The sequence below is a fragment of the Vitis vinifera genome, chromosome 13 (assembly GCF_030704535.1).
Source record: "Vitis vinifera cultivar Pinot Noir 40024 chromosome 13, ASM3070453v1".
NCBI lineage: Eukaryota > Viridiplantae > Streptophyta > Magnoliopsida > Vitales > Vitaceae > Vitis > Vitis vinifera.
Genome location: NC_081817.1, coordinates 2,531,122 through 2,553,729, shown reverse-complemented (window position 1 = coordinate 2,553,729; position 22,608 = coordinate 2,531,122). Strand labels below are relative to the sequence as shown.

General features: G+C 37.9%; 2 protein-coding genes, 2 long non-coding RNA genes and 1 pseudogene across 11 annotated transcripts; all 5 read left to right on the top strand.

Annotated features, from left to right (window-relative positions):
* The first annotated feature begins 42 nt into the window (after positions 1-42).
* On the top strand, positions 43-6,013 carry LOC104881168 (F-box protein At2g39490-like; annotated as a pseudogene).
* Positions 6,014-6,941: 928 nt separating this feature from the next.
* Positions 6,942-9,770, top strand: LOC104881145 (F-box protein At2g39490). Of its 2 annotated transcripts, XM_010660319.3 has the most exons (4): positions 6,942-7,466; positions 7,552-8,454; positions 8,584-8,751; positions 8,855-9,770. In XM_010660319.3, the coding sequence occupies exons 2-4, from the start codon at positions 8,326-8,328 to the stop codon at positions 9,239-9,241; spliced, it is 684 nt and encodes a 227-aa protein (XP_010658621.1). In that variant the 5' UTR covers positions 6,942-7,466; positions 7,552-8,325; the 3' UTR covers positions 9,242-9,770. The 2 variants fall into 2 exon arrangements, with proteins under 2 accessions (XP_010658621.1, XP_059598300.1); XM_059742317.1 differs by lacking the exon at positions 6,942-7,466 and having other exon boundaries at positions 7,478-8,454.
* A 1-nt stretch (position 9,771) lies between these two features.
* On the top strand, positions 9,772-10,383 carry LOC109123778 (uncharacterized). Its single transcript, XR_002031636.2, has 3 exons — positions 9,772-9,819; positions 9,922-10,080; positions 10,185-10,383. It is a non-coding gene; the product is annotated as an uncharacterized LOC109123778 (long non-coding RNA).
* A 797-nt stretch (positions 10,384-11,180) lies between these two features.
* Positions 11,181-14,537, top strand: LOC100258248 (F-box protein At2g39490). 4 transcript variants are annotated; one of them, XM_059742209.1, is made up of 6 exons: positions 11,181-11,576; positions 11,662-12,565; positions 12,695-12,862; positions 12,966-13,836; positions 13,938-14,096; positions 14,201-14,537. In XM_059742209.1, the coding sequence occupies exons 1-4, from the start codon at positions 11,470-11,472 to the stop codon at positions 13,350-13,352; spliced, it is 1,566 nt and encodes a 521-aa protein (XP_059598192.1). In that variant the 5' UTR covers positions 11,181-11,469; the 3' UTR covers positions 13,353-13,836; positions 13,938-14,096; positions 14,201-14,537. The 4 variants fall into 4 exon arrangements, with proteins under 4 accessions (XP_059598192.1, XP_059598191.1, XP_059598193.1 ...); XM_059742211.1 differs by having other exon boundaries at positions 11,182-11,576; positions 11,662-12,194; positions 12,435-12,565; positions 13,938-14,537; XM_059742208.1 differs by having other exon boundaries at positions 13,938-14,537.
* A 705-nt stretch (positions 14,538-15,242) lies between these two features.
* On the top strand, positions 15,243-22,589 carry LOC104881146 (uncharacterized). 4 transcript variants are annotated; one of them, XR_787165.3, is made up of 6 exons: positions 15,251-15,524; positions 15,614-15,687; positions 16,381-16,486; positions 21,340-21,438; positions 21,685-21,994; positions 22,293-22,589. It is a non-coding gene; the product is annotated as an uncharacterized LOC104881146 (long non-coding RNA). The 4 variants fall into 4 exon arrangements; XR_787167.3 differs by having other exon boundaries at positions 15,260-15,524; positions 21,824-21,994; XR_009467528.1 differs by having other exon boundaries at positions 15,243-15,524; positions 16,378-16,486; positions 21,340-21,994.
* The last annotated feature ends 19 nt before the right edge of the window (positions 22,590-22,608 follow it).

Below are 22,608 nucleotides of genomic sequence, written 5' to 3'. Positions count from 1 at the left end.
TTCAGAACTAAATAAGTTTGCTTGAGCATTGTGGTTGGAGACATAACCAGAATCTGGTTTTTATTGACAATGTCAGACAACTTCCTCTCAAATTGAATGAACAAGGTGAAAGCTCCTTTCAGTTTTATAATTTGCACTTTTCATGATTCCTCTAATTCATAGTTCATCACCCCACTGAAAGAGTTGAGCTCCACATGGGAGAGGAGGAAAAAACAACCCAAGAAGTAGAATCCAGACCATGACAGGAGAAACATGTTTGACTGACGCTGAAAAGTACCGACCTCCTCTCTTCTTTTTGTTTCTCATTGATAGAAGCTAATCATTCTGAATTTCATCAAGGATGATCTACTTATGGAACAGGGATGTGATTGGTGAAAATGCAAATGATTTGATTGGCACTTAACACAATGAAATGAGTGAGATGCTCTCGCAGCATGTAATTGTAATTATAATAGAACAAGGGAAAGTAGCCCTCCAAAATGTCAAACATCAAACCTCAGTGATGTTCCTTTTTATTTCCAACAAAACAGAAACAGCCAATGCAATGCGAACTTTTCCTTCGTTTCCAAGCTTCCATATCTTTTACTATGTCCTTTGGAGATGAAACAGGGAGAAGCCGTTTAGTTTCTCAGCAGATTAGCAGAAGTTCCATCCATAGAAGCCGTTTAGTTTCATCCGTAGTCCCTGAAAGAGGTGAATCCAACATAAGGAAGAAGAACCAGAATAAAGTGAAGAAACAACAACAGCAGCATGACGGAAGAAACAATTTCGATCCCCAAAGTTGCAAATTCGAAAGGGTAATAAATCTACTCTGCTATTTTTGTTTCTCGTTGATGAATTCTGATAATTCTGAATCCCTCTTCTGGAACAGGGATGCAATGGAAGAAAAAACTTCGGATGATTTAATTAGTGCCTTACCTGATGATATACTGGGCCACATCATTTCCTCACTCTCTTTCGGATGTGCAGTGAGAACCAGTTTCCTCTCAACCAGATGGAGAGGCCTTTGGAAAAAAGCACTCCAAACCACACAGAAAGATGGATCTGTGGAAGAAATTTGTGGGGAAATTTGTTACCTCCTTGATGATGCACATCAACTTGGTCTATCAACAAGGAGGTATGAATTCGAATCTGAACTGGATCTGCTAAAGAACTGTAGGAGGCTTCGATTTAACTTTATAGCCAGTGTAGTTTCCTCATAGCCACCATTGTGCCTAATGGGGGACTTCATCTGGATTTCCACACAGAAAGGGATGAATCTCCAAGTTAGATTGGTTGGCATTTGAAGACTTACAACTGGTGGTCTACTTCTGTTTTCACACATCCTTCATTGACATCAGTCTCTCCTTCTAACATGATCAGGACTCTCCATTTAATATCTGTGACTAGTCTAACTAGTGGGGCAGTTTCCTCTATAGTTTCAAAATTCCAGTTTCTTGAAAGCTTGATAATCTAAGAGTGCCATGGATTAGATTCTTTACAGATTGATGCTTGTGAGCGCTTTTCACACTTGATGATTTTTTATTGTCCCCATCTGAAGTCTCTTCATATTAAGCCTTCTAAAATTGTTAAATTTCAATTCGGGCTCCTTCTGAGGATTAGTTGTGAATCTTCTAGCTATGCATCTTCTTTACGCCTGAAAGATGCCATGCTTGTCTTTAAAGGAGGCCCAGTCTATGATTGCTTTAAGTACATGCGTTTGAACTCACTTGTATCAGCCATAAGAGGTGTTCAAATTCTTACTCTAAGTAGATGGACTTTTGAGGTATATTTTTTTGTACTTCCTCAGCTCTTATGGTTTTTCAGCTTGTATGCTTCTGGTATTGACTGGTTTGGTCTTCTATGCAGCATATGCAAATCAAGTTGGTTGATTATTTGAAACGCGCAGAGAACAGACTATTTCTGCTTGCTAGATCTTGTTCCTTCCAATTCAATAATTTAGAAGAGTTATGGTGGATTATTAATTCCATGGATAAATATGACATTATTGTTCTGCTCTCCTTCCTCAAAATGTGTCCTTCCCTGAAAAAACTTTTCCTAAGTGTGAGTTCTTTTAGACTAGATTTTCTACTTCTAACTTTCTTGTTGTGCACCCTAAATTCTGCTGCTCATCACAATGCTTTATATCTATCCTGCCTATACAATTTGCAGATTGATCCTACAAGCAACTGCGGGCTGTGCGCAAGAGAAAGAGAATGCTTAAGTGAAGTTCCTCCGCATACAAGATTAAATCACCTTAAGTTCATTAAATTGGAAGGAGTGATGAAGGAGGAGGACAAGATTTCATTGGCAGAGCATTTACTTGAGGTAGCGACTATGGAGCCATTAGTCATAGCAAAATCACATGACAACCATTTATCCAAATTGGTAAAAGTCCCTATGCCAAGGCTACCGAGTAAGGGCAACCAAAAAAAACTGCAGTGCTCAATGCAGGAAAAGAAATGTTGTTACAAGTTTGTGAAAGTGAAAGAAGGATACAGTGGTGAGCTATGTTCTAGACATGCTCACATGGATTTGTAATGCCACTTTCTTCACTTTGCAGAATCATCATGTGGATTTTTATCTTGGTTGAATGTAATCTTTTTGAGTTACACATATTCCTTCACTTTCCCCTGTTCTCTCAGCAACCAATCACAAGGAGAAATAATTAGTAGAAAACAAGTACATAAATAAATCTTTGGTAGATGTTTTCCATTCTCAAGTATCAAAGACAAAATAAAGACTTGGTTTTCATGGACTGTCAAATGATATTTCTTGCTCTCTTTTCTTAGCCATATTAAATTAACTATGTGAAAGCTCCTTTGCCGTCTCAAAATTTGTTTTTTTTCCACTTTTTCATTAGCCTCTGATTCATGAACAGCATGTGTGCTAAATAGTTGAAATCACAGCCATGGAAGCCATGAAGTTTCATAGCTCAATCCAACATGGGGAAGAAGCAACATCAGAAGATTTTTGACTCAGACACTGAAAATGCCAAGTAATAAATCTACTGTATTCTTTTTATTTTGTCATGATAAATTCTGATGATTCTGAATTTCTCTAAGGATATCTGTGTAAGGAACAGGGACATGATTGAAGAAAATACCAATGATTTAATTAGCATGTTACCCGACGAAGTACTCTGCTACATCATTTCATTACTCCCTTTTGAATCTGCAGTACAGACCAGTTTCCTTTCAACCAGATGGAGAGGCCTCTGGAACACTGCACTGAGACTGGTAGTGCAGTATGGAAGTGTAGAAGATATTGGTAGTGCAACAGTTGCCTTTCCTGATCATATTGATGAACCCCATCTATCAATATGGAGGTTCTATTTCACTCTAACCTCATAATGTTGAGGAATTCAAGGAGGCTTCAATTTCATTTTGGCCAGGGCAGTATCCTCCTAGCTACCATTGTTGCAAATGAGATACTTCATATGGATTTCTCTAAGGGAATGGATGAATTTCCAGGGGAGTTCGGTTGGCATTTCGAGACCGATAATCATTCTTACTGGCCAGGCTTTTCTTCTCTTTCCAAACATTCATTTCCTCCTTACATCTTTTTCAAGACTCTCCATTTAATATCGGTGACCTGTCTTACCAGCGAAGCAGTTTCCTCCATGGTTTCAAAGCGTCTCTTTCTTGAAAGCTTGACAATCAAAGAATGCCCTGGATTACAAACTTTGCTTATTCACACTGGTCATAACTTCCACCACTTGACAGTTTTGAACTGTCTCCAACTGATGTCTCTCCATATTAAGGCTCCTGACCTTCAGAAATTTCAGTACAGTGGGCTCCCAGGCTTAAATATGAATCTTCGTCCTGTCTGAAAGATGCCACCCTTGATTTTAGAGGAGGCCCATGAGTTAAAGTACATGGACTTGAAAGCTTCAGAAATTCTACCAGACATCACAAATGCTAGAATTCTTACACTATGTAGATGAACTTTTGAGGTATGTTCTATGGATTTTGAACTTCTATGCTGCTGCCTTGTTTCAAAAAAGTCCAAACCCACACTGGTTTTGACTGGTTTGGTTTTTTAGAGCATATACAATTCAAGTTCTTGAATCACTGGCCAGAAGTGACAAGACTCCGCCCATCCAGAGTACATTGGCCTTTTCAACTCAGTGAATTAAGAGAATTATGGTGGATTGATAGCTCCATGGATAAACACAACATGATGCTCTGCTTTCCTTCCTGAAATTATGTCCTTCCTTGGAGAAACTCTTCATAACTGTGAGTGCCTTTCAATAGAAAAAAAATCTGAAATCACAATTCACACACTTTTCTTGGCTAATTTCATCAGTTTCCCTTCTCCTTTTTTATTATTTGTGTTTGGAAATAATGTCCTCCAAGAAAAAAAAATTAATTAATCTTTTAGACTATTAAACTCATCTTCATTAGTCACTGGTGATTATAGCAGAACTTCCTCATTAACCACCCTAATCGCTGATCCTGATCTTAATGCTGTGTGTCCTGCCAATGAAATGATCAGATTGATCCTGGAAGCTATGGCACACCAAGCAGGAGTGAATGCCCAAGTGAAGTAACTGGACTTAAAAGATTGCATGGTCTTAGATTTGTTAAATTGGAGGGAGCAATGAGTGAAGAGGACAAGGTTTCATTGATAGAGCATATGCTTGAGTTAGTGAGTGTGGAACCATTAATCGTAGCAAAATCACATGAGGGTTGAATATGCAGACTGGCAGAGGTCCCTAAGGATCAGAAGAGGCGACAATGTTATAAGTTTGTGGAAGTATAGAAGAAGAATGTAGTAGTGAGCTATGTTTTAAACAGGCTCATATGGATATGTGAAATCGAACTCCTTAGCAAAGGATTTTTGTTTCAAATGTTCTCAAATGGGCTTTATCTTTTCCCAACTTCATTCCTAATCCAGATTCCCACAAATGGTCTGTGTGAAATGAGTATATGCTGTTAGAGCATATAAATGTAATTATAGTGAGTCAACAATAGCTTTGAACAAGGGAAAGCTGCCTTCCAAACTGACAAACAGAAATGTACCTGATCGGGCAAATGTCGTTTTTCCTTGGATGTCAAAATGCATCTTTGGAAATCTCAACACCCCTTTAAACTTGGACTTACAAAATAGAGAAAACCAAGCTGCAAATTTGCATGCTGAAATTACTCTACTTAGAAGAGCAAATGCATTAGCACCTGCTTCCAGCACCAAAGTCGCCTCTTTTGTACATGGAACTTTCTTGTGTGCATGTCCAGTAGATTATTGAACTCATAAGTACATAGGTTCTTACCAATCATGAAAATAAAACTAGCAAAAAGTATACAGTTCATACCAAAAGATTTCAATCCACCATTCACACTAGTGAGAATGGTTTAGCATCACCAACCAAACAAACTTTCCCTCAATTTTCAACACCTCTACAATGTTCCCTTTCATTACCAAGAACTAAATCTTGGAATCTTGTTACAGAACACCTTTATTTGTTTTCATGTTGCCATATTCTTTTGGGGATGAAACAGAGGATGTATCTCATTGGGCAAATCTCATTTCACACTGAGGTTTTCCTTGGAACTGTAGAAGATATTGGTAGTGCTACTGTTGCATTTCTTCACAATTTTGACAAGGAAGATCAGTTAATGCGTACTTACGGGCTTCAATTTCATTTTTGCCATGGAAGTCTCTTCCTAGCTACCATTGCAGCTAGCAAGAAACTTCATCTGGATTTCTTAATGGGAAAGCATGGATTTCCAAGGCCATTTGATTTCATACAACATCAGCCATAAACTGGAATGAGTTTATCTTTTACCTTCTTCATTACCAAACCAGATTCACACCAAGGTTTAGTATGAAATGAGTCAGATGTTGGAGCATATTGTTTTAATTATAATATCAGTAAGCAATAGGCTTGAACAAGAGAAAGCAGCCCTCCAAAATGTCAAACATCAAACCTCATTCATGTTCATTTTTCTATACTATATAATAAATTGCGTGATGCAATTTGTTGTGACTGTTTCTTTATTCTTATTTATTTGAATATTTACTAAAACTGTCGTTTCCTCAGAATGGTTAAAATGGAGGGGTTCACAAATCCAGAAGACAAGATTTTTGGCACAGTATCCGCTTGAGAAGGTAGTTTCCACAGAGCCAGCAATTATCATAGCACCAAAAGAGAATTGATGGAGCAAGAACGGTACACAGCAGCTGGTAAAGATCCCACATAGAGGGCAAAACATCAACAAAAGACTCAGCCAAGTTTTACAGAAAGAGATTGTATCTGAAATGTAAAGGAGCCACTAGCAGAAGGCAGCACCACAACATTGGAAAGACAAGTCCCACTATGAATTAGTAGCAGAAAATGATTAATTACACATATATACATGCATTATCTCATTGAATTTTGGAAAAAAAACAACAATAACCTACTTCTATGTATTGAAATTAGTTCATCCATAGACGACAAATGCTTTACGATTTGCTCTTTACAGAGGTAATTACGATGCTTGCACTTCATGTTTGAGGTTGTTCAAACCCTTTACCAATCCTGTTCAGAGAAGACAATTGAACTTACAAGTTCATAGGTTTCCACCACTTTATATGTGAATCTGCTCAATGCTCAACACAGGTAAAACCAGCAGAAAACACTAATTAAGTTTGCTTGAGCATTGAAGGAACAAAGTCCCCCTTTGATGTTGGCCAATAGAGATAATTAGTGCTTTTCATGAATCATCTAATTCATAGTTATCACCCCATTGAAAGAGTTGAGCTCCACATGGGAAGGCCCTGAAAGAAGAGGAAAAAACAACCCAAGAAGTAGAATCCAGACCATGACAGAGGAAACATGTTTGATTCTGATATTACAGAGGCTGAAAAGTACCAATCTTCTCTCTTCTTTTTGTTTCCCACTGATAGAAGCTAATCATTCTGAATTTCATCAAGGATGGTCTACTTATGGAACAGGGATGTGATTGGTGAAAATGCTGTTGCAGCATATAATTGTAATTATAATATAACAAGGGAAAGTTGCCCGCCAAAATGTCAAACATCAAACCTCATTGATGTTCCTTTTTATTACCAACAAAACAGAAACAGCCAATCCAATGTTGAACTTTTTCTTCGTTTCCAAGTTTCCACAGCTTTTGCTATGTCCTTTGGGGATGGATCAGGGACAATGAATCTCAATATTCGACACCCATGACCTAACCATGAGGGCTTGTTCTTCAATAGTAACGTCAAATCATAAGTCTTGCTTCCCTAATTTCCATTAATATTTTAATATTAAGGGGAAACCTCATTGAAACTTCTGCATAAACCTGTTATCCATATATTAAAATACTTGAAGTTTCTCCATAGGAGTTGCTGTAGTTTCATCCATAGCTCCCTGAAAGAGGTGAACCCAACATGGGGAAGAAGCTTCGAAATAAAACGAAGAAACAACAAGAGAAGCATGATCCAGGGCATGACAGAAGAAGAAACAATTTTGATCCCCAAACTTCAAATACAAAAAGGTAATAAATCTAATCTGCTATTTTTGTTTTACCATCCATGAATTCTGAATTTATCTTGAGGATGGATAATCTTTTTATGGAACAGGGATGCAATTGAAGAAAGAGCTGCAAATGATTTAATTAGCATGTTACCGGATGACCTGCTTCAACGCATCATTTCCTTACTCCCTTTGAGAGATGCGGTGAGAACCGGTTTCCTCTCAACTAGATGGAGAGGCCTTTGGAAAGCAGGACTTGAAACCCCAGAGAAAGATGGAACTGTGGATGAAATTAGCCGGGAAATTGGCTACTTAGTTGACTATGCTCATGAACTTGGTCTGTTAACTAGGGGTCAAGAATTCAGCTCTATTCTTGATCTGATAAAACATTCTAGGAGGCTTCGTTTTAATTTTGGGCATTCTAGTTTCCTCCTAGCTACCATTTGTCTAATGGGACTCTTCATCTGGATTTCTACTCTAAGAAGTATAAATCTCCCATTGATTTTGATTTGCTTTTGAAGGCTGAACATTGGCCCAGGTGTTCCTGGGGGAACATATTTAATAATCCGTACTTTTTAACAGCTCCCCCTTCTAACTCTATCAGGGCTCTCCATTTAATAGCAGTGACTAATCTTACTAGTGAGGCAGTTTCTTCCATACTCTCAAAATTTCATTTTCTTGAAAGCTTGATAATCAAAGAGTGCCATGGATTACATTCTTTACGTGTTGATGACCGTTCTTTCTTTTCACACTTGACGATTTGGAACTGTCTCCAACTGAAGTCCCTTCATTTTACACCTATTGAAATTAACAAATTTCGGTTTCGTGGGCTCCTTCCGAGCTTTACTTATGGATCTTTTGGCCATCGATATTTCCCAGACATGGAAGATGCCATGCTTGATTTTAGAGGAGGCCCAGGCTATGATTATTTTACCGACATGCATTGGGACTCACTTATATCAGCCCTTAAAAGTGTTCGAATTCTTACTCTATGCAGGTGGACTTTTGAGGTATGTTTTTTGTACTCCCGCTTATCTTCTGATTCCCAATTCCTATGCTTCTGGTACTGACTGGTGTAGTCTTTTATATTCATCATATTCAATTTTTATTTTATTTTTGCCCGGTATTACTTGCTGCAGGCAGTGATCAGACAGCGGCCAAGACCAACCTGGCTAAGAGATCCAACCTTTGAGTTCTATAGATTAGAAGAGTTACAGTGGATCGACAATGCAGTAGACAAACACAGCGTTGATGCTCTCATCTCCTTCCTGAAAAAATGTCCTTCGTTGCAAAAACTATACATTAACGTGAGTTTCTTTCAAACATTACAGCCATTACAGCATTTGACGTTAGCACTGATCATTTCTCTAACCATTACAACATCTTGAATCCTTCCAATAAAATTTGCAGATTGACCCCACAAGTTACAGCGGCCCGAGAACAAGATACTCAATTCAAGATTTTGATTGCAAAAGATTACATTTTCTTGAAGTTGTTCAGTTGGGGGGCGTACTGAAAGCATGTGACATGATGTTGCTGGCTGATCGTTTACTTGATGTGGCCACTAAGAGGACGAAGATCATAGCAAAATCAAATGAGAACCAGATATGGAAATTGGAGGAGGTATCTTTGCCTCAGCTGTGGCAATCATGTGGAGATCAGATGTTGGAATTATATAGGGATGGCAAAATAGAGTCTCCCTTATTTCTGGAAGGGATGAAACGCTACATGTTTGTGGAAGTAAATGAAGAGGAGAGTGGCAAGCTATGTTCCAAACATGCTCATGATGACTTGTAAATGTATCTTTTGTCCCAAACTATTCTTGTGTTAGAAACCAATTTCAGTGCAACATTTTGGTTATATTTATAAAGAAATGAATACGTGAACTTATGATTGGGATGGGATATAAAGAAACAAAGTTCATCCCATTGGGCCCCTCTAAATTTTGATCACCAACGACAAATGAAGGTCTAGTTTTTATCAAATGTCAAACGATGTTTCTTGCTCCCATAATTTTGAGCCATGTTACCTTTGCAGTCTCAGAATTTGTTTTTCTTTTCCCTTTTTCACTACCCTCCAATACATGAGCAGCATATGTACTAAATGGTGGAAGTCACAACCATGGAAGACGTGCAGTTTCTTCTCATTAGTAAAAGAGCTGAGACCAGCACGAGGAAGAACGGAAACAAGAAGAAAAATTAACACAGAAGGAATATGTATGATTCTGATACTACAAAAGCTGAAAAGCAGATGCCATGCTTGACTTTAGAGGGGACCCAAGCTACTGTGTCTTTCAGTACATGGATCTGGATTCAGTATTATCATCCATAACACATGTTCGAATTCTTACACTGAGTGGATGGAGTCCTTTTGATGTATGTTTCAGTGGTTACACAAAACTTAAGTGCACCCTAGTTTTGATTGTTTCGGTTTTTTTATTCCACATGAAAATCTTGTTTCTGAATTACTTGCTGCAGGCAGCGATTGGACCGACGCTGTCCACAAGACCTTCAACCTTTCTATTCCATGAATTAAAAGAGTTATGGTGGATTGATAACTCCCTGGACAAATACGACATTTATGCTCAGCTTTCCTTCCTGAAATTATGTCCTTCCTTGGAGAAACTCTTCATAACTGTGAGTGTCTTTCTAACACATTTTTCTTGGCTAACTTCCTCATTGACCACCTTAATCACCGATCCTGATCATAATGCTGTGTGTCCTGCCAATGAAATTTTCAGATTGATCCTAGAAGCTATGGCACACCAAGCAGAAGTGAATGCCAAGTGAAGTAGCTGGATTTAAAAGATTGCGTCATCTTAAAGTTGTTAAATTGGAGGGAGCAATGAATGAAGAGGACAAGGTTTCATTGATAGAGTTAGTGAGTGTGGAACCATTAATCGTAGCAAAATCACATGAAAGTCGGATATGCAGATTGGCAGAGGTCCCTAAGGACACAACATTGGAAAGACAAGTCCCACTATGAATTAGTAGCAGAAAATGATTAATTACACATATATACATGCATTATCTCATTGAATTTTGGAAAAAAAACAACAATAACCTACTTCTATGTATTGAAATTAGTTCATCCATAGACGACAAATGCTTTACAATTTGCTCTTTACAGAGGTAATTACGATACTTAAACTTCATGTTTGAGGTTGTTCAAACCTTTTACCAATCCTATTCAGAGAAGACTATTGAACTTACAAGTTCATAGGTTTCCACCACTTTATATGTGAATCTGCTCAATGCTCAACACAGGTAAAACCAGCAGAAAACACTAATTAAGTTTGCTTGAGCATTGTAGGAACAAATTCCCCCTTTGATGTTGGCCAATAGAGATAATTAGTGCTTTTCATGAATCCTCTAATCCATAGTTATCACCCCATTGAAAGAGTTGAGCTCCACATGGGAAGGCCCTGAAAGAAGAGGAAAAAACAACCCAAGAAGTAGAATCCAGACCATGACAGAGCAAACATGTTTGATTCTGATATTACAGAGGCTGAAAAGTACCAATCTCCTCTCTTCTTTTTGTTTCCCACTGATAGAAGCTAATCATTCTGAATTTCATCAAGGATGGTCTACTTATGGAACAGGGATGTGATTGGTGCAAATGCTGTTGCAGCATATAATTGTAATTATAATATAACAAGGGAAAGTAGCCCACCAAAATGTCAAACATCAAACCTCATTGATCCTTTTTATTACCAACAAAACAGAAACAGCCAATCCAATGTCGAACTTTTTCTTCGTTTCCAAGTTTCCACAGCTTTTGCTATGTCCTTTGGGGATGGATCAGGGAGAATGCATCTCAATATTCGACACCCATGACCTAACCATGAGGACTTGTTCTTCAATAATAACGTCAAATATAAGCCTTGCTTTCCTAATTTCCATTAATATTTTAATATTAAGGGGAAACCTCGTTGAAACTTCTGCATAAACATATTATCCATATATTAAAATACTTGAAGTTTCTCCATAGGAGTTGCTGTAGCTTCTGAAAGAGGTGAACCCAACATGGGGAAGAAGCTTCGAAATAAAACGAAGAAACAACAAGAGAAGCATGATCCAGGGCATGACAGAAGAAGAAACAATTTTGATCCCCAAACTTCAAATACAAAAAGGTAATAAATCTAATCTGCTATTTTTGTTTCACCATCCATGAATTCTGAATTTATCTTGAGGATAGATAATCTTTTTATGGAACAGGGATGCAATTGAAGAAAGAGCTGCAGATGATTTAATTAGCATGTTACCGGACCACCTGCTTCAACGCATCATTTCCTTACTCCCTTTGAGAGATGCGGTGAGAACCGGTTTCCTCTCAACTAGATGGAGAGGCCTTTGGAAAGCAGGACTTGAAACCCCAGAGAAAGATGGAACTGTGGATGAAATTAGCCGGGAAATTGGCTACTTCGTTGACGATGCTCATGAACTTGGTCTGTTAACTAGGGGTCAAGAATTCAGCTCTATCCTTGATCTGATAAAACATTCTAGGAGGCTTCGTTTTAATTTTGGGCATTCTAGTTTCCTCCTAGCTACCATTTTGTCTAATGGGACTCTTCATCTGGATTTCTACTCTAAGAAGTATAAATCTCCCATTGATTTTGATTTGCTTTTGAAGACTAATTATTTTCCCAGTTGGCCCTGGCGGTACATACATGATGATCCGTACATTTCAACAGCTTCCCCTTCCAACTCTATCAGGGCTCTCCATTTAATAGCAGTGACTAATCTTACTAGTGAGGCAGTTTCTTCCATACTCTCAAAATTTCATTTTCTTGAAAGCTTGATAATCAAAGAGTGCCATGGATTACATTCTTTACGTGTTGATGCCTGTTCTTACTTTTCACACTTGACGATTTGGAACTGTCTCCAACTGAAGTCCCTTCATTTTACACCTAGTGAAATTAACAAATTTCGGTTTCGTGGGCTCCTTCCGAGCTTTACTTATGGATCTTTTGGCCATCGATATTTCCCAGACATGGAAGATGCCATGCTTGATTTTAGAGGAGGCCCAGGCTATGATTATTTTACAGACATGCATTGGGACTCACTTATATCAGCCATTAGAAGTGTTCGAATTCTTACTCTATGCAGGTGGACTTTTGAGGTATGTTTTTTGTACTCCCGCTTATCTTCTGATTCCCAATTCCTATGCTTCTGGTACTGACTGGTGTAGTCTTTTATATTCATCATATTCAATTTTTATTTTATTTTTGCCCGGTATTACTTGCTGCAGGCAGTGATCAGACAGCGGCCAAGACCAACCTGGCTAAGAGATCCAACCTTTGAGTTCTATAGATTAGAAGAGTTACAGTGGATCGACAATGCAGTAGACAAACACAGCGTTGATGCTCTCATCTCCTTCCTGAAAAAATGTCCTTCGTTGCAAAAACTATACATTAACGTGAGTTTCTTTCAAACATTACAGCCATTACAGCATTTGACGTTAGCACTGATCATTTCTCTAACCATTACAACATCTTGAATCCTTCCAATAAAATTTGCAGATTGACCCCACAAGTTACAGCAGCCCGAGAGCAAGATACTCAATTCAAGATTTTGATTGCAAAAGATTACATTTTCTTGAAGTTGTTCAGTTGGGGGGCGTAATGAAAGCATGTGACATGATGTTGCTGGCTGCTCGTTTACTTGATGTGGCCACTAAGAGGACGAAGATCATAGCAAAATCAAATGAGAACCAGATATGGAAATTGGAGGAGGTATCTTTGTCTCAGCTGTGGCAATCATGTGGAGATCAGATGTTGGAATTATATAGGGATGGAAAAACAGAGTCTCCCTTATTGCAGGAAGGGATGAAACGCTACATGTTTGTGGAAGTAAATGAAGAGGAGAGTGGCAAGCTATGTTCCAAACATGCTCATGCTGACATGTAAATGTATCTTTTGTCCCAAACTATTCTTGTGTTAGAAACCAATTTCAGTGTAACATTTTGGTTATATTTATCAAATGTCAAACGATGTTTCTTGCTCCCATAATTTTGAGCCATGTTAAATCAACTATGTGAAAAGCTCCTTTGCAGTCTCAGAATTTGTTTTTCTTTTCCCTTTTTCACTACCCTCCAATACATGAGCAGCATATGTACTAAATGGTGGAAGTCACAACCATGGAAGACGTGCAGTTTCATCTCATTAGTAAAAGAGCTAAGACCAGCACGAGGAAGAACGGAAACAAGAAGAAAAATCAACACAGAAGGAATATGTATGATTCTGATACTACAAAAGCTGAAAAGCAGATGCCATGCTTGACTTTAGAGGGGACCCAAGCTACTGTGTCTTTCAGTACATGGATCTGGATTCAGTATCATCATCCATAACACATGTTCGAATTCTTACACTGAGTGGATGGAGTCCTTTTGATGTATGTTTCAGTGGTTACACAAAACCTAAGTGCACCCTAGTTTTGATTGTTTTGGTTTTTTATTCCACATGAAAATCTTGTTTCTGAATTACTTGCTGCAGGCAGCGATTGGACCGACGCTGTCCACAAGACCTTCAACCTTTCTATTCCATGAATTAAAAGAGTTATGGTGGATTGATAACTCCCTGGACAAATACGACATTGATGCTCAGCTTTCCTTCCTGAAATTATGTCCTTCCTTGGAGAAACTCTTCATAACTGTGAGTGTCTTTCTAACACATTTTTCTTGGCTAACTTCCTCATTGACCACCTTAATCACTGATCCTGATCATAATGCTGTGTGTCCTGCCAATGAAATTTTCAGATTGATCCTAGAAGCTATGGCACACCAAGCAGAAGTGAATGCCAAGTGAAGTAGCTGGATTTAAAAGATTGCGTCATCTTAAAGTTGTTAAATTGGAGGGAGCAATGAATGAAGAGGACAAGGTTTCATTGATAGAGTTGGTGAGTGTGGAACCATTAATCGTAGCAAAATCACATGAAAGTCGGATATGCAGATTGGCAGAGGTCCCTAAGGATCAGAAAAGGCGACAATGTTATAAGTTTGTGGAAGTAGAAGAATGTAGTAGTGAGCTATGTTTTAAACATGCTCATATAGATATATGAAAGCAAACTCCTTAGCAAACAATCTTTATTTCAAATGTTCTCAAATGTTCCCAGCAGTGAACAAGGGAAAGCTGCCTTCCAAACTGACAAACAGAAAACTTCAGCAATAGAAAAATTGGAATCTTACAATAGAAAAAATCAAACTTTCTTTCTTCATTTCCAAGCTTCCATCCAACTCTTTTAATGTCCCTTGGGGATGAAACAGACAAAATGTATCTGATCAGGCAAATGTCGGTTTTCTTTGGATGTCAAAATGTATCCTTGGAAATCTCGACACCCCTTTTAACTTGGACTTACAAATGGAGAAAACTAAGCTGCAAATCTACATACTGAAATTACTCAGAAGAGCAAATGTATTACCACCTGCTTCCAGCACCAATGTCACCTCTTTTGCAGATGGAACTTTCTTGTGTGCACGTACAGTAGATTATTGAACTAATAAGTACGTAGGTTCTTATGAATGATGAAAATAAAACTAGCAAAAAGTATACAGTCCATACCAAAAGATTTCAACCCATTCACACTAGTAAGATTGGTTGAGCATCAATTTTCAACACCAATGACGTCATTGCAAGGACTTTTGCATTCATTGACCATGTCAAATCATATTTCTTGCTTCTGAAGTTATGCTTGGGCTGCCCACCCCAAAATAATAACATTTTCGAAACCCAACTTTACACAAAAAAAAATACGTACACTGATGACAAAAAAATTAGGGATTTCATGCACTCTGCTGTGAGGTGTTATTTCATTCCGAAATTGCCCTCTCTCTTCAGCCACTTCAGCGTCCACATCAGAAGGCCTACAAAACCAAAAAAATTCAGAGTCTCACTCGCTCGATCACCCAGCCTTCTTTTCCAATGGATAAAGCTCAGTTTCTTCTGGTAGGGTTACCTCTGTTTCTCTTCTTCTCAGACATCATAAATCTTTTCACGCCATTGCCTCCAAAGCCACCGCCGCATCATCACCACCAGCAACCCCAACCCAAACCCCAATCGGCTCCTCTAGATTTCCCCACATAGGTCTGTTCTCCTTGGTACCCGTTTTTCTATTCTCCGTATTTATGTAAATGGGTGTTTGATTAATTTTCGATTGCTTTTTTGAATTGCAGAAAGAGAGTGGTATTGGAGGTATTGGCTTCGGCAACACCGTCAATATTAATTTATGTTCCTCTTGTTCCTACAGGTTTTGTATTATTTCTTTTAATTTTTTTTTTATTTGTTTGCTCGTATTAAATTCAATTGTAGATATCTATTTCATCTTTGGATGTTATGTGAAAATTATACTTCTCTGTTTTCTTGGATGGATCTAATTGTTGAGATGGGTTTGTAAATTAAGATTTGATGGTTCATTCTAATAAGGGTTTTGTCGAAATGGATGCTGTTTTGGTTGTGTTAAATTTATGTGTTGGAATTGTAAAAAGGAAGAACTTGTTTGTGGAGAAACATGTTGGGAATAAATTCAATTATTTATAATATAGAATAAGTTCATTGCTTCTTTCAGCACTTGAAATGATGTTAGAATCATTTTAAGTGTACCAAAAAAATTGTAGATCTTAAATGCTATCACTAAGGTTGTGGTGCTTAAAAATATCCTATATTTCTACTGGGAAATCAGAAAATTTGTGGGCCTATTGAGAAAGAATTTTCAGTGTACGGTAGAAAATTTGTAGGACTGGACCTTTCTCGTCATATATTGATAAATTAAGGGGGAAGTTGTGTTTTAGGAAGCCCATTTGAAGGTTATATGGGAATGAAACCCATAGAACCTGGAATACGGGCTTTGTCCATTAATGATCAGAATATTATTTTTTTTGTGCACTAATTACTGTTTGGAAAAGTTATTCCAAAATTTCCCTTTTGTTCTCCTTGTCAGCAGCCACCACGGTCTCCATGTAAGCAGCCACGGGTCTCCAAAATTGGCCATGTAATCAGCACTCAAATCTGAACCGAAAAGAACCCGATCAGAGGAAACATGGCATGAGGTATGTGGTTCTCCGTTCAGTGGGTTTTACCTTAGGTGTTTGTTTGATTTTTGGGCAAAGGGCTGTCATTTTACATATGGATTTGGATCTGACCTAACCATGTATGAAAAGCATCGCCTGTTCACCCCATATTACTGAGTTTTCCCTCCTCACTGATCACCTTGTACACTCACTCTGAATATGAATAAAAATAGCTCATAAGGGTAGAGGACATAGTAGTAATACGTGGAATTAGATTAACCAGGGCTTGCAGTCCCATATGGTTCTGTGCTATGGGATCTATTTCAGAATTCAACTCCTTCTGAAGTTTACTGAGATGTGAAATTTTTATAGCATTTTGCTGACCATTCATATCCAAATGACCCACTTTTGATTTTTGTTGGCACTACAAGTACATTTTCGGATCCGTTTTGGTAAAATATCTCATTTTTACACATTGGTACAAATTCGGTCGATAATTTTGGTCACCATTCATCTAATATCCTAGTTCAAATTTTGAGAGAAAATTCTATCTTTTGGGTGTGGGTTTGAGGATTTTGATGAACATTTCTGCATTTTTAGCCCATTCTTCCTATGACCTAGGTGAAGTTTTGGCATAACAAGTAAATTTGAGAATGTGTTTTTGGGAGAATGTCTCATTTTTACACATGGGTTTGAATCTGATTAATGATTTGGTGAGCATTTCTTAACTATATGGCTACTGATGAAATGATCCATGTAAACTTTTGACTGTATTTTTGGGAAAAAAAGGTCTTAGATTAGATCATTTTGTTGACCATTTCTCTAATACATGGCCATCCATTAAAAGGCCCACTTCCAAATTTTGGCACAACATGAACATTTCCGTGAATTTTTTGGAAAGTAGATAAATAAAGCCTCACTTTTACATATGGGGCTGAAATTGATTTGATGATTTTGGTGAGCACTTCTCAATTATAGAACCATTCATCCAATGACCCACCTCAAGTTTTGGCACAATAATAATATTTCAAAAGCTAATTTTGGGAAGTAGTATCGCTTCTTAGGGACTATACCATAGGTACTACCTTAATGGCCTTTAGGTACTACCTTAATGGCCTTGAGGTACTACCTTAGTGGCCTTGAGGTACTACCTTAAGGTACTACCTTAAGGGACCCTAGGTACTACCTTACCTAAACTTGAACTAACCTCTCCCAAGCCTTGGGTCTTCCTTTATGACCCTTAAACCATGCCATTATGTGCTTCTCTTGAGTCCTCAAGTGGTCCACCAATGGTTTTTTGCAACTGTTCCTTAGGTACTACCTTAATGGCCTTTAGGTACTACCTTAGTGGCCTTGAGGTACTACCTTAAGGGACCCTAAGTACTACCTTAGCTAAACTTGAACTCAACCTCTCCCAAGCCTTGGGTCTTCCTTTGTGACCCTTAGACCATGCCATTATGTGCTTCTCTTGAGTCCTCAAGTGGTCCACCAATGGTTTTTTGCTACTGTTCCTTAGGTACTACCTTAATGGCCTTGAGGTACTACCTTAGTGGCCTTGAGGTACTACCTTAAGGGATCCTAGGTACTACCTTAGCTAAACTTGAACTCAACCTCTCCTAAGCCTCGGGTCTTCCTTTGCGACCCTTAGACCATGCCATTATGTGCTTCTCTTGAGTTCTCATGTGGTCCACCAATGGTTTTTTGCTACTGTTCCTTAGGTACTACCTTAGTGGCCTTGAGGTACTACCTTAAGGGACCCTAGGTACTACCTTACCTAAACTTGAACTCAACCTCTCCCAAGCCTCGGGTCTTCCTTTGTGACCCTTAGACCATGCTATTATGTGCTTCTCTTGAGTCCTCAAGTGATCCACCAATGGTTTTCTGCTATTGTTCCTTAGGTACTACCTTAATGTCATTTTTTTTTTTTTGATAGGCAAAAGCACAAAGATATATTAGAGAAAGGGAGCTTGAAAGGCAACCCAGGGCATACAGGGAGTATACAGGAGACACCTAAAACAAGCAACAAAAACACAAGCACTCACCGGCCCTCAACAAGAACCCAACCAATCCACAAAGTTAAACAAAGATAAAGGGCTTACAACTATAGAAGAATTAGCCCAAGATAAGAGATTACAAACAAAAGAGTTTTTCAATCTTTGAGTCGACAAAGCCTCGTTATCGAAGACTATCCTATTTCTTTCCTTCCAAATTGTCCAAAATAAACAGAGAGGAGCTGCCCGCCAAACCTTTCTATGATTCTTGTCCTTAATGGCATTGAGATACTACCTTAGTGGCCTTGAGGTACTACCTTAAGGGATCCTAGGTACTACCTTAGCTAAACTTGAACTCAACCATTCCCAAGCCTCGGGTCTTCCTTTGTGACCCTTAGACCATGCCATTATGTGCTTCTCTTGAGTCCTCATGTGGTCCACCAATGGTTTTTTGCTACTGTTCCTTAGGTACTACCTTAATGGCCTTGAGGTACTACCTTAGTGGCCTTGAGGTACTACCTTAAGGGATCCTAGGTACTACCTTAGCTAAACTTGAACTCAACCTCTCCCAAGCCTCGGGTCTTCCTTTGTGACCCTTAGACCATGCCATTATGTGCTTCTCTTGAGTCCTTATGTGGTTCACTAATGGTTTTTTGCTACTGTTCCTTAGGTACTACCTTAATGGCCTTGAGGTACTACCTTAGTGACCTTGAGGTACTACCTTAAGGGACCCTAGGTACTACCTTAGCTAAACTTGAATTCAACCTCTCCCAAGCCTCGAGTCTTCCTTTGTGACCCTTAGACCATGTCATTATGTGCTTCTCTTGAGTCATTATGTGGTCCACCAATGGTTTTTTGCTACTGTTCTTTAGGTACTACCTTAATGGCCTTGAGGTACTACCTTAGTGGCCTTGAGGTACTACCTTAGGTAAACTTGAACTCAACCTCTCCCAAGCCTCGGGTCTTCCTTTATGACCCTTAGACCATGCCATTATGTTCTTCTCTTGAGTTCTCATGTGGTCCACCAATGGTTTTTTGCTACTGTTCCTTAGGTACTACCTTAGTGGCCTTGAGGTACTACCTTAAGGGACCCTAGGTACTACCTTAGCTAAACTTGAACTCAACCTCTCCCAAGCCTCGGGTCTTCTTTTGTGACCCTTAGACCATGCCATTATGTGCTTTTCTTGAGTTCTCATGTGGTCCACCAATGGTTTTTTGCTACTGTTCCTTAGGTACTACCTTAATGGCCTTGAAGTACTACCTTAGTGGCCTTGAGGTACTATCTTAAGGGACTCTAGGTACTACCTTAGCTAAACTTGAACTCAACCTCTCCCAAGCCTCAGGTCTTCCTTTGTGACCCTTAGACCATGCCATTATGTGCTTCTCTTGAGTCATTATGTGGTCCACCAATGGTTTTTTGCTATTGTTCCTTAGGTACTACCTTAATGGCCTTGAGGTACTATCTTAGTGGCCTTAAGGTACTACCTTAAGGGACCCTAGGTATTACCTTAGGTAAACTTGAACTCAACCTCTCCCAAGCCTCGGGTCTTCCTTTGTGACCCTTAGACCATGCTATTATGTGCTTCTCTTGAGTCCTCAAGTGGTCCACCAATGGTTTTTTGCTACTGTTCCTTAGGTACTACCTTAATGGCCTTGAGGTACTACCTTAGTGGCCTTGAGGTACTACCTTAGCTAAACTTAAACTCAACCTCTCCCAAGCCTCGGGTCTTCCTTTGTGACCCTTAAACCATGCCATTATGTGCTTCTCTTGAGTCCTCATGTGGTCCACTAATGGTTTTTTGCTACTGTTCCTTAGGTACTACCTTAAGGGCCCTTAGGTGCTAAATTTTGTTTAATATTTTTTCCTATTATGACTGTGCATTGAAGCTCGTTCCACTACATTATATAATTTAAACAATAGTTGCATATCATTCTTTTCTTGAATACATATTGCCCACAAATATTTTTAACGTCATATAAAATATTAATTAAGAGGGTATTTAATAAAACAATTACTTATTAAAAATTGAAAAATCCATAGATTTCATTTTATAATAATGTTTGATAACATGAATTTTATCTTATGACATAAATTTTATACTACTTATCACTTAATTTTGATCAAAACCCATTTAATTTGTTAAGTAGATGGGATTTTTTTTTCATTTAAGGTAAAACATAATAAGTGGTTTTTAGGAACTAAAAACTTTTAATTTGCATTTTTATTCTTCAAATTTCTTTTATATGAATAATTCAGTGTGATATTAAATTAAGGTAAAATTAAAATAAGATCCTTTAAATGAGTTATATATTTTTATTTTATCAATTAGTTAAATTAAATTTAATATTTAAATTTTTTTGGCTTATCTTTCCTCCCCATATGATGGGTTTAAATCTTAATATCTCAAAAGTACTTCCAGAGGATAAGATAGTCTTTTTACCCATAGAAAATATTTTCCCTTTTTGCAAGTGATGACTTTTATTCTTGACTAAACGATATGAAATTATAATTCAAATAAGGTAACCATTTTCACCAGAGCAAAATATTCTTATTTTCATTTTCTTCTTTTGAATAGTACCAATTATACTATTTCATAAATATCGTAATATGATTTTGAATAGAAATACCAATTTTACTAACAATATATCACACTAACAATAAAGTCCTAAAACAAAAATAGAAATATCAAAGGATTTCTATCAGGTAATATATGCATAGGGAATAAAATTTGTTTGGGGTAAGTGATATCAATTTTATAATTGAAAAGGTATGTATAGGGATGAGTATAGCTGAAAGTTTACTTTTCTTAATATTAATTTATTATTTGAGCACATTTGTTATGAAACTCGTTGTGAGTGAGGAATGAAGGTTAGTGTTGATTCTTTGTCTATGTTTTTTAGGCTGCAAGAGAAACACGGGCCCTTAAAGAAGCTAAGGACAAGCTACAAAAACGGGTGGAGGAATTTACATGGAGATTGCAGTTGGAGAAGCGATTAAGGGTAGTGTAGATATTTTTTCCCTCTTCATAAATGTATATATTATACATATATAGTCCATCAATTAGGGTGTTTAGAGTTGTTGTAGATCAGCTAGTCCCCTATGTTAACTAATGGAACTCCAGAAGGGAGAAAGTCCACCACCAAAATTTTGCTCACATATAATCTATAATATTTTCTTGATTTTCAATTTTAAGTTTTATTATCCACAATTGTATTTTGTGTCCCACCATCTTTCAAATGTCTCAGGATTCAAGTCTTGCCCTTTCTTCTCCACGGGAACCTCAATCTGAGGAAAAGCCCCAGAAATCTCTCATTGAAAAGCAGCAGGTGGATATCCTCTTTCAGTCTTCCTCTTTCTTCATGCTAATTATTTTTTCTGGTGCAGGAAAACCAAGACCTGCTAATCAAGTTTATTTCACAAGATCTAGGATTCTCTGGGGGCAGGCCTATTGCTGCTTGCCTGAATTACAAATCCCTTCTCCAATGAAGGTCATTTGAGGTTGAAAGAACCAGTGTATTTGATCGTATCATTCAGACAATAGGTGCAGCAATAGAGGTATAACCGACCTCTGTTTTACTTGGTTTCTATATCTTGGATGTTTGAAAATAGTGACTACTGTCAATCCCCTTGTTGGACCTGGTAAACTGAATTGAATTTGCTTAATGGGACCAAGATATTTCACTAGAAGAATGATTGAAAATTAATAGGAAATCAACATCAGCTTTTTTATTTGGGAGGATGTATCAACTAAGAAATGGGATTTGTTTTATCTTGTGCACCAACCAGGACATTTGATATAGCTTCCTTTTTTGTTTATGTTTCTATTTTCTCATTTGCTGCCTTACATTTTTAGGGGCTTCGTGCATCTCCACAAAGTGCTGGGTTCTCATTTCTTAATGGTCGGGTGCTTGGTGGACTGGATGACTTGAGACAAGTTGAAGCCAAATATGCAGCTTTTCTTTTTAAACAGCAACTCACAACCTTCCTTGAGAATAGATATGGAATGATAAGAGACAATTTAAAGAAATATTTCCCCATTGCTTGGATTGTGTATTCAGGAAATTCTTCTTAGCAATAGTTAATTTGAAACAAAATATGAATGGTATGACTAGTTCCATTTAATATTCAATAGCAACTCAAATTTTAGACATATCATAAGCTTTGGAATC